General features: G+C 37.6%; 1 protein-coding gene across 3 annotated transcripts in view; it reads right to left on the bottom strand.

The window, feature by feature from the left end:
• DNAAF11 (dynein axonemal assembly factor 11) overlaps nt 1–12,298 on the bottom strand; it is a 94,945-nt gene that overhangs the window by 26,642 nt on the left and 56,005 nt on the right. For all 3 annotated transcript variants that reach the window (XM_017875170.1, XM_017875171.1, XM_017875169.1), the window contains one exon: nt 11,565–11,660. In XM_017875170.1, coding sequence (XP_017730659.1) covers nt 11,565–11,660 — 96 coding nt within the window. The remainder of the gene's footprint in view (nt 1–11,564; nt 11,661–12,298) is intronic.

Here is a 12,298-nt window from a genome sequence, read left to right as displayed (position 1 = left end):
AGTAGGTGATCAAGTGAGCAAATAATCAGGCTGACTTGCCTAGACTACTTTAGCCTCACTGCCTAGGAGAAAGCTTCAATATCAGGAACAGCAGAATGAAACAAAGAGCAACACTCCCTCTCCTGTTGCCCCCTGTGAGGATCCAGAGTGATGGGGGCATCAGCCTGGTTCCCAGTCTCGAAGGGACTATGGTGAGATCTGTCCGACGAGGGACAGCTGTGCGGGGAATTGCCGCAGTCTATGCCCTTGAATTGTTGTCTGATATTAACTTATGTTTTCCTCCCTATTGCTGGCAATAAGAAGAATGACCTGTCACCCACCCCCACTGGCCAATGGGAAAAAGGGACAAAGCCCATTTTAAGTGGCAGCTTTGCAGTTCTGTAGAAGCTATAAAACCAAGTCACAGAAAGACAGTGTTTGGAGCCTTTGCAGTCAGGGACAGAGACATCACTTGACCAGTGGAGAGCTAGCCTTGGGCCACCTCTTATTTTATTTTTAAAATAACCGTATAATAGGCCGGGCGCGGTGGCTCAAGCCTGTAATCCCAGCACTTTGGGAGGCCGAGACGGGCGGATCACGAGGTCAGGAGATCAAGACCATCCTGGCTAACAAGGTGAAACCCCGTCTCTACTAAAATACAAAAAACTAGCCGGGCGACCTGGCGGGCGCCTGTAGTCCCAGCTACTCGGGAGGCTGAGGCAGGAGAATGGCGTGAACCCGGGAGGCGGAGCTTGCAGTGAGCTGAGATCCAGCCACTGCACTCCAGCCTGGGCGACAGAGCGAGACTCCGTCTCAAAAAAATAAAATAAAATAAAATAAAATAACCGTATACAGATTAATGGAGATAAAGAATACAAGAAAGATGCAGTTGATGGGTCTGTTTCAAAATGTGGCTGTTCCCCAGAGCCCACCGAGCACTGCCATTCTTGAGAGCACCACCTGCCCTGGGTGTAGCCCTGAGGAGCCCTTCTCCCTCATACCTAGGAGCCTCACCTCGCAACAGGAGGCCTGTGAGTTTCCAATGCCCACAAAGCTGATTCCATTCCTGGATCAAGGTCAGCTGTGCAGGGAGCTCCTGGTGAGATCTGACTTAACTTTTGAGCAGCTAGGGCCTGACCTTCATCTGGTATCTACTATATGTTTATTCTGACAAGAATGTATGAAGTTAACAGCAATAAATTTCATTATTTAAGTGACATTTGTTTATTTCACTTCCAGGAAACACAGAAAAAAGACAACCCCTTGGTCCAGGAGGAGGCTAGGCAAGGTTTTAGAGAGGATGTCCATGATTTTGAAAAGAGGCTTCTCTGTAACCTTGAAGAAAACAATTATCTGCAAATAATGCGTATTTCCTTGTCTCCCAGTTGACAACAAGCTGGGTAACTATGCAGGTGTCTTCCAATTAAAGTGGTATGAAGAATCATGGAAGAAAGGATACATTTCATTGTATTTACATTTGATCCTCAACAGTTTTCTTAGTGGGGTTAGGGGGAAATTTCACTGGAGAATACAGACTGCAAAGATACTGATACTCATGAAATACCCTAAACCACTTCCTTATTTTAGAGTAGAAATACTAGGAACAAAATTTTAAAGGTGAAGCACTTTACTAGTTTAAGCTGCTAATGATCCAAAAGTAATCTGGCTATAGATGAAAATTATGAGGCATTGTTTGTGTTCATTTGGAAACATATCCTATGATTTAAGGCAACATCAGAATTTCATTTCCTCTTCTGCAAAATGAGGATAATCACCCCTACTCCATAAGATGTTCAAAGTATTTAACACTGTGTGTGGCACATGGTAAATGTTCAATAGATAGTGGCTATGTCTTTGTGTTTATTATTAACTGGTATAAGGATAAAAGCGAGAGCCTAAATGGTGTATCTAAATATCACATTTATTAGAGGATTCTGAAAGAAGAGAACTAATGACCCCAATCTAGTGTTTTCTATGACATGACGCATCTATTTATGAACTTGGGAAATTTATATAACCTCAGCCAGCCTCATTAAGTAATCTGAATAATAAAAATCCCTAGGTTACAGGGTTATTGCAGAAAGTGAGTTGTTTAAACTGTTTATCACAGAGCATATACAATTTTTGCTAAATAGTCATAATTGTAGATATATCTCCAAAGGTGGTAAAGTTTTTCAGGGTGTATGTAGTTTATCTTTGCATACTGGATACTTAATTTGAAATATATATATATATATACACACACACACAGCACATATACATACATATGCATGTATGTTTATAATATATATAATTTGAGCCTGCCTCTTCTAGAAAGGATTTTCACTGGGATTTGCCAGGCATGTGTGGGTGTTACTTATCTGAGACAACCTTCACTCAAGCTCAAGTCCAAGTTAGATAGTGTGAGGACAGGCTGTGAGGACTTCTGATGATTGGTTTACATCTTACTCACCTTACTCAGAGGTTACAGTCCTTCAGAATCACATCCCAAAGTGAGAGTGATTTATTAGAGTCCCCTTTTTGGCAGGCTCTGGACTTCAGCTGTTTTCTTCCCACCCATGTGGTCACTGAAGGATTCTTTTTGTTCAGAGGACAGTGGCTATTCACTATCTTGGTAGGTATTGGTACTATTAAGATGTTTTTAAAATATGTAGTCCATCTTCCTAAGTTCTCAGTGTGATTGTTGTTCCTTATGACTTAGTTGGCCATTAGCAGATGACAGAGCTGTAGAGGTGTTATGAGAGAAGATGGTAGTATGTAGGAAGGAGTACAAATAGAGAAGAACAGAGGCCTCAGAACTGAACTATTGCACACACCAACTTGCAGAAGCCTAGGTATAAGAAACAACCAGCAATGAAGCACCTGATGGCAAAGGACTCCAGTGGACAGAAGTATCTGGTGGTAGAGTGAAAGCCATGTATTGAAACCCAAGTGAGCAAGGGTTTAAAAAGGGAGAACTGCATAAGGGGTAAAAAGCCTACTAAAAGGTTAAATACCAGGAGGACCCAGGGATGATCACTAGGTTTAGTAATCTGGAGGTTATTGGAGACATCAAAGAGAGATGTTTTAGTGGAGGGGGTGGGGAGGAGATAATGCCTAATTGGAGGTGATTTGAGAGATAATGAGAAAAGATTTGAAACAGCAAATAGAGGCGTCTTTTAAAAAAGTTTTGCAATAAAGTGGACCAGGGCAATAAACAGAGGGGGATGTTTTTATTTTGTTCTGTCTTTGTTAAGAGGCGAGACCTTTCAGAATGTTTTCTAAGTAAGATTCAGAGAGGTGACATTCAAAGAAAAAGTATAGAGAGCAGAGAACTGCCAAAGGCGGGGGCAGGGTGGGGAGTCTTTTAAAAGCAAGTGGAAATAGGATCCAACACATCTAGAGGGATTCATACACCACAGAGAGTTCATTCATAGAATTAGGAAGGAAGGAAGGCCAGGTTGCACAGGGGATATAAATGCAGGTAGGTTGGTAGCCATCATGGTTGAAGTTTGTGGAAATTATCTTTTGAGGCTTCCACTTTTTTCAGTTAGAAATTTCAGGGATGAACTTCAGTTGGAGGTTTTATAAATGAGCTGAGAATGAGAAATAAAAGAGCAGAAGTATGGATGAAACAAGAAAACCTAGCAAGATGCCCAGGCAACCCTATAGACGCACTTGACAATGAGAGAATAAAAGTGCCTTTGTGTTGAGTATATCACAAGTATATTTGAGCAGAGAAAAAGTGCTGTGGAACATGTGCAACTAAGAAGGAGGAGGTTGGTTTGAGATTGTGTTTCTTTAGAAGTATGGTCTGCATTATTGACCTTAATATGCGACCTTCACTTCTTGTGCTCAGGACAAACAGAATGAAGCAAGATATTCACCAACTGAAGTGGTAAATACATTTTGCTGCTCAGTTCACATGGCAACTTCCTTAATCTCAGTTAATTATTCTGAAGAAACACGCAAAGGAAATCATGAAGCATATTCTTGGAGTGTTCCTGTAACTTGTCATTTAAGAATTGAGATGGCAGTTTAATTTAATGACTTGATACGAGTGAACAAGCCTCTCAGTGCATGCAAAATTCCAGTTAAATCTTAAGTTGGACTGTGGTAAAATCATATGCTAGATATCCTCAGGACGATGATGAAAAGATGATGTACATAGAACTTAGTTTGATTACACATTTTAAAGAACTTGGATGAAGGCCAGACATAAACTCTTAGAAAATGTGATGGGGAATAACCCCAACCAAAATAGAAACTAAAATCTTACATATAATATCTATAAATAAACTTAGGACATGTGTAGCAACTATAAAGAGAAAACTACCAATAAAGAAAACCTTCTAATGGACATATAATAAGAGTAATAATGGAGAAACACATCATTGAATATCCACTTTTGATAATGTAAATACATCAATTCATTCCTATTACAATCTATAAATTCAATGCAATCTTAATAATTATAAAATGCTAGCTAGTAGTAATTGATATTATTTAATAATATGCATTACTAGCCATGAATAATATTAATAGTAAACATTAATGTAGTGTGTATTATGTCCCAAGCCCTATCCTAGGTACTTTATTTACATTCATTTGTATAATCCTCAAAACAACCTTTTGAGGCCTCAATTACTACTGACATCTTTTTATGAATGAGGAGTCTGAGGCACAGAGAGATGAATAATTTGCTAGGGTCACACAGTTGCTGAGTGAAATACCAGAATTTAATTCAGGTTCTCTGGCTCCAGAGCCCATTCCCTTAATCATTTCTTCCCACTGCCTCTAAATCCATGGCAATAAAAATTCCAACAGCCTTTTCAGAGGCGGAATTTGAGAAACTCATTTTAAAGTTAATCCGGAATAATACGTATGGAAAAACAATGAGGAAATAGTTGAGAGGGAGAGTAGTTTAGGGGAGATGCAAGTTCTAAATATTAAAATGTATTTTAAAGATACATTTAAGGTATTCACTCATTCAACAAAAATTTACGGAAGACCTACTCTTTGCCAGGCTCTGTTCTAGGTGCCATTGACAAGGACAGATAACACTTCCTGTTCTCATAAAGCTTAAATTCTTGTTGGGGAAAACAGAAAAAGAAATAAACAATTAAATATTTAGACTGTACAGCAGGAACAGGAGATTTAGAATACAGCAGGAATAGGGATACAGAATGCTGAGACTGGGAGGAGATGTCTTATAAATATGGGTATCAGGAAGGGCCTCAGTGATATAGTGACACTTGAGCAGCAACCTGAAAGAGATCAGAAAGCGAATTATGAGGACATCTGGGGGAAGGGCATTCCGGCGGAAAGAACAGCGAGGGCAAGAGTCCTGAAGTAGAAAGATGCTTGTCATGTTTGTGAGATAGCAAGGAAGCCAGCGTGGCTGCAATGACTAGGAAGAAAGTGGTGGAAGATGATGTCAGCGAGATAATGGGGTGGGGGGACAGGTTATCAGGGGACTCTGCCTTTAACTCTGAATAAAATGGGAAGAGTGACTTGGTCTGATTTATATATACAGTCATGTGTCACCTAATGGCATTTCCAATGACAATGGACCACATATACAATGGTGGTCCCATAAAAGTATAATGGATCTGAAAAATTCCTATTGCCTACTGACACTGTAACTATCTTAATGTAGTAGAACAATGAATTACTCACGTTTGTGGTGATCCTGGCATAAACAAACCTACTGTACTGCCAGTCACATAAAAGTATAGCATATACAATTATGTACAGTACATAATACTTGATAGTGATGATAAAAGACTATGTTACTGGTTTATATGTTTGATAATGTAAATACATCAATTCATTTCTATTACAATCTATAAATTCAATGCAATCTTAATAATTGTATACTTCTTATCATTATATTAGAGTGTGCTCCCTCTACTTACATTTAAAAAAATAATGTTGTCCCTGAAGACCTTCCCGTGGGATAAGATGTGGAGGCAGAAGACAGAGAGACTGATGATCCTGACCCTGTGTAGGCCTAGGCTAATGTGTGTGTTTGAGTCTTTAACAAAAAATTTAAAAAAGCAAACAAATAAAATATTAAACAATTTTTATTTTTTGAGACAGGGTCTTGCTCTGTTATCAAGGCTGGAGTGCGGTGGTGCACTCAGTGCAGCCTCGATGTAGCCTCTGGACTTCCTAGGCTCAATGTAGCCTCTACCTCCCAGGTTCAAGCCATCCTTCTGCCTTAGCCTCCTGAGTAGCTGGGACTACAGGCATGAGTCACAGGTCCTGGCTGATTTTTATTTTCATTTTTGTACAAATTGGGCTTCACTATGTTGCCCAGGCTGGTCTCAAGCTCCTGGGCTCCTGCCCCAACCTTCCAAAGTGCTGGGATTACAGGCATGAACCATTGCATCTGGCCAAAAATGCTTAGAAATAGAAAAAAGCGTATAGAATATGAGTATAACGAAAGGAAATATTTTTGTACAGCTGTATAATGTATTTGTGTTTTAAGCTAAATGTTATCATAAGAGTCAAAACTTAGGGAAAAAATTACAAAGCTTATGAAGTAAAAATGTTACAGTTAGCTAATTTATTATTGAAGACAGAAATCTTTTAAAAAGTAAATTTAGTGTATCCTAAGGGTACACTGTTTATGAAGCCATAGTAGTGTATAGTCATCCTGGACCTTCCCATTCACTCACCACTCACTTGCTGACTCACCCAGAGCAACTTCCAGTCCTGCAAGCTCCGTTCCTGGTAAGTGCTCTATGCAGATGTACCATTTTTTAGGATTCCCCATTGCTGGATGCTATCTTTATGAGACGGCCAGAGTACACTTCTTCTACTACTTCACTTGCCACTTCTAGCCTAGACAGTCACCCTTGTTAAAACGGTAGAGGAAGTACAGTTACAACTGACTTTCTGGGAAATGTGATACCCACAAGGTAAGATATAAAGATGGCAAATGGAGACAAAAGTCCTGGCCATATACTAGGGACTACGATATTTGCATATTACAGCAATATGTAGTATGCCATCGACCCAGTGGTGAGTGTTGGGAAGCATCTGGGATTGCAGAGCTAGCACAAAGTGAAACCTCCTGGAACAAGGGGCTGAGCTAGGAACATCCACTGACATGGCAGCAACACAAAACATAGCCATGACCCACGTGACAGGGGAAAGACAGACTCATGAAATTTGCCTATTGGTCACTACCCAGAGTGTATAGATCCAGCCTCATTTAGGAGCAAGAAAAGAGAAAAATATTAATTTGACATCATGAAAAAATGCTGAACGAAGTATCTAATATGAAATATCATAGAGACTTGTGGATTCAATGACAAATGTGTCCCTAGAAAATGTATACAAAAATTATCATTGAATTCACATGATAGAATCATCCCACGTATAGGCAAAACAAGGTCAGCCCTTCACAGTATTCTTTACAAATGCTGACACAAAGAGGGAACTACTCAACATCAAATCTAGTATTTTAAAGATTGATTTAAAGTATCCAAATATTAAAAAGTATTAAAGACTATTCTAGAACTATTAAACATCACTTAATATGTTGACAATACTACACTGTGAATGAATTGAAATTCTATTTAAGTGTCTATGTGATCCTTTTTTTTTTTTTTAGGTGAACAAGTGTATTTTTTTTGTTATTTAAACCACTTTGAGTAAGGGGTTTCTGTTACTTGAAGCCAAGGGCATTCTAATTATACAGTGTTGTTTTTTTCAAGTTGGTAAATTTTATGTTACATGTTTTATTTTATTTTTTTATTTCCATAGGTTTTTGGGGAACAGATGGTATTTGGTTACATGAGTAACTTCTTGAGTGGTGATTTGTGAGATGATGGTGCACCCATCACCCGAGCAATATATACTGAACCTAATTTGTAATATTTGATCCCTCATCCTCTTCCCACCCTTTCCCCCTAGTCCCCAAAGGCCACTGTATCCTTCTTATGCTTTTGCATCCTCATAGCTCCCACTTAATGAATGAGAACATACGATGTTTACTTTTCCATTCCTGAGTTACTTCACTTAGAAGAATAGTCTCCAGTCCCATCCAGGCTGCTACAAATGCCATTAATTCAATTCATTACTTTTTATGGCTGAGTAGTATTCCATTTTATATATATATATATGTGTGTGTGTGTGTGTGTGTGTGTGTGTTTACAGTTTATACACTAATTGACTGATGGGCATTTAGGCTGGTTCCACATTTTTGCAATAGATAATTGTGCTGCTATAAATGTGTGTGCAGGTATATTTTTGTATAATAAATTCTTTTCCTCTGGGTAGATACCCAGTAGTGGGATTGTGGGATCAAATGGCAGTTCTACTTTTAACTCTTTAAGGCATCTCCACACTGTTTTCCACAGTGGTTATACTAGTTAACATTCCCACCGGCAGTGTAGAAGTGTTCTTGCTCTTTTTCATGGCATCCATACCAATGTCTATTTTAAAAATATTTTTGATAATGGCCATTCTTGTGGGAATAAGGTGTTATCACATTGTGGTTTTGATTTGCATTTCCCTGATCATTAGTGATGCTGAGAATTTTTCATGTTTGTTGGCAATCTGTTATCTTCTTTTGAGAAGTGTCTATTCATGTCCCTAGCCCACTTTTTCATGGGATTGTTTGCTTTTTACTTGCTAATTTCTTTAAGTTCTTTGTAGACTCTGGATATTAGTCCTCTGTTGGATGCATAGATTGTGAAGTTTTTTTTAAAGAATAGATGTTACTGTGTATATTTATGGCATACAACATGATGTTATGGGATACACATAGATAGTAATAAAAAGCCTACTATATTGAAGTAAATTAAAATATCTATCATCTCTCAGAGCTACTCATCATTTTTTCTTTTTGTGGCAAGAGTGAGCAGCTAAACTTACTCATTTAGCATGAATCCCAAATACAGTATAATATTATTACCCATAATTATCATCTTGTACATTCCATCTCTAGACTTGTTCACCCTCCATACCTGCTAATTTGTACCCTCTGACCTTCTCATTTACTTCCTCCATCCACCATCCCCCTCATCACTGGTAACCACTGTTTGTTCTCTATCTCTGTACATTTGAATTTGTTTTTAATATTCCATATATAAATGACATTATGCAATATTTCTCTTTCTGTGTCTAGCTTAATTCACTTGGCATAATATCCAGGTTCAGTCATGTTGTGGCAAATGGCAAAATCTCACTCTCTTTAGGGCTGAATGATACTTTAGCATATTAAACAGTGACACACACACACACACACATCACAGTTTCTTCATCAATTTGTCGATGATGGACAAAGGTTGATTCTTATAGTATGTTTCGTAACTCCAAGAATTTCCCTCAGTAATTATAATGTGGGTCAGACTCACACAATTCCACAGTAAGTTCATAAGTCTAGACTAATACAGAATAGCTCCATGGATTAAACTTTGGTACTTAAAATGTTTCAATCAATAATAATTAGAAAGATGTTAATTTTCAGAAATATACATTTTTAATATTAAGTACACATGAAATTAGAATTTTTTAAACTTTTGGTGGTTTACAAGATCTGTTGTTTGAGCTTCAAAGTCCTTGCAAATAACTACTTATGGATGAAAAGATGATTAATTTTCAGCAAGAAATTATTCCCCAAAGTTTGTTTTACTATCTACCTTTTAAAAGGAATAATGATAGAAGACAACGAACTTCTACATCAATATTACTTTAACATAGTAGTTGAAAATCTTAAAAAATATATCCCTCAAGGGAAAATATTATTCCTAATTTATTAATGAGGAAAATAGAACTATTCCTAGTCCATATATATAAAAATTATTTCATCTCCAATCAAGTACTTCTAAAATGCTTTTCCTCAATAAGCCATTTATTATTTTCGTGTGTTTTGATGTGAAAATTTAGACACATAAAAAACAAAAAGGAAAGGGGAAAAGAATGCTGCAGTTGTTTAAGACTCATAAACAGTGACAGTAGAGCTTTTCTCAGCAATTGCCTGGCACCCTGCAAAAGACACACAGATCATCTGTCTTGATTTCCCTTTAGGAATTAGCAGTCTCTATTTAATGTCTGGTTTTCCAGTTAGAAGTTTCACACAGACACAAAAACAACAGGCTGCTAATCACAGTGTTATACAAATGTCTATATCAAAGTACTGAGGTAATTAACTTACCTGTTAGATTTCCCTATAGAATATTCTGGTTACTATAGAAGCATTTATTTAATTTGTTTTAGTCATCAAGGACAATACAATTCTCGCAGTTGTGTTTGTTATTTTATTACTTGACAACAAATTGTATTTGCTATTTTATTGCCTCTGAGTAAAAATACATAATTGATTACCTATAATGAATCCGTTGGAAATCGGCTACAGGAAAATGCAGGATTATTAAATTATTACAGAAATCTTTTTGGTTAATCAAGTTTGTACTCTTCATAGCTGACATTCCCTCATTCTCCTCTTTTTCCTCATCAGCAGAACCCAATTTTGACTGTTTTACTACTCTTCTCCTTTGAAATCTAAATGTCTTGGGCAAAGTCGACCCTACCTGTAACTTATGGGATGAGGTATGATTAATAGAAACCAATCAAAATACTCCTTGGTGTCTGTGGGGAACTGGTTCCAGGACATCCCTTGGACACCAAATCTTCGGATGCTCAAGTCTCCAGTAAAAAATGGCATAGTATTTGTATATAACCCACACACATCTGTACATTTTAAACCACCTCTAGATTACTTATAACACCTGGTACAATGTAAATGTTATGTAGGTAGTTATTAAACTGTATTGTCTTGGGAATCAAGGGGGAAAAAAAGCCTGTACATGTTCAGTACAGACACATTTCTTTTCCTGAATATTTTTGATTCCTGGTTGGTTGAATCCATGGATGCTGAACCCATGGAAGTCTGTTGTACTACCATCTTTTTGGCCAGAGATTGGTTCAGGATTATGCTAATCAAGACTTGGTGGGCTCTTCAGCTAAACTGACCTAATGAGTCCAGGGGAACTTCTGTTTCATTGTGATGGGAGAGATTCTCTGTGTTTCTTTCTCTGATCCTCTGTCTTTTTATCTCATGCAAGATAGGAACAAGAAAGTATGCTGCCCAAGTCACTGCTAGTGCACATCTTGTGGAAGAAAACCAGTCTGAGGACAGAGCTGACATATCAGAAAGATCCTGACCCAGTGTGCCTGGCCTCCCTACCCCCCACCTTCTCCTATCTTGTTACAAGAAATGAACCATTTATTTATGATAAAAGCCAGTTTTATTCGGGGTTTCTGCAGCTTACAGCAGGAAATATCCCAACTCATTCGTATGACTTGAAATAACGAATCCAAGTTCTTTCTATGGACAAAGTAATTGTTTTAAGTTTAATTTCCTTAAGTTCTTTCAGGAAAGGAAAAACCACCTTAGGCCCTAAACACACCCCAGTCTGAGTTATTTGTTCTCACAGGCCTTTGTTCTCCTACCTCAGCTGCTATGAGATTTCCTGGTGCTCCCAACTAAAATGTACTTTAATCAGAAGTCATCATTAGTCCTGACAGGTCAAGTTCCTTCAAGAACCCTCATATCCAGACTTGAAATTGACCCAAATGACATGACCTACCTTGGGCATGCAGATGACCAAATGACCTGTTGTCTGAGATCTTTTAGCAGAACTGCTATCGGGTTTCACTTCTGCAGGAAGGACAAGCTGAAATGGCTGAAAATAAGTAGAAAGTATCATTGAGGGCAAGGACGTTACATGAGAGGGTCACTACAAGGGGCATTTTCATTACAAATTCAAGACACACCATTCAATTCAGAAATGTGCTTAAACTTATCAAAAATATTTATATGAGCTGTGCTTTCTATGCACGAACTATTTTACCTATTTTAACAAATAGTCTAAAGAACAGCTGTCAATCACAAACAGTGAAGTGCTCATGGGTTCATTTACGACTAAAAAGCAATTTATAGAGAAAGCCTTGTCAAAAAAAAATCGACGTATTTCCATTTAAAAATCTTTCAGCTAATCTTCAAGCCCATAGTAGCCTAAATTAGCAAAAATTGGTATTTTAGAAATTATAAAATTACAGTTGTTATGAATGAAATCACTGACAATTTAGAATGGGTGTACTATTTAATTTCATGCATAGGCTCCCACACATATGATTATGTTATTAGTTTTGAAAAAAGTGTAACACAATAGCCACAGGTTTAAAATATTAATGATATCCAACTACATATGGTCAGCAGCCATTCCCACCATATACCACTCCCATATATAAAACCATGTGCTAAAAAATAGCACTCTGTTTGGTTCCCCTTTTCTATTTAGTTTTGTTTTATTATTTTATT

Source organism: Rhinopithecus bieti, unplaced genomic scaffold (assembly GCF_001698545.2).
Source record: "Rhinopithecus bieti isolate Rb0 unplaced genomic scaffold, ASM169854v2 scaffold_7212, whole genome shotgun sequence".
Lineage (NCBI taxonomy): Eukaryota > Metazoa > Chordata > Mammalia > Primates > Cercopithecidae > Rhinopithecus > Rhinopithecus bieti.
This window is presented reverse-complemented; position numbering and strand designations above follow the sequence as displayed.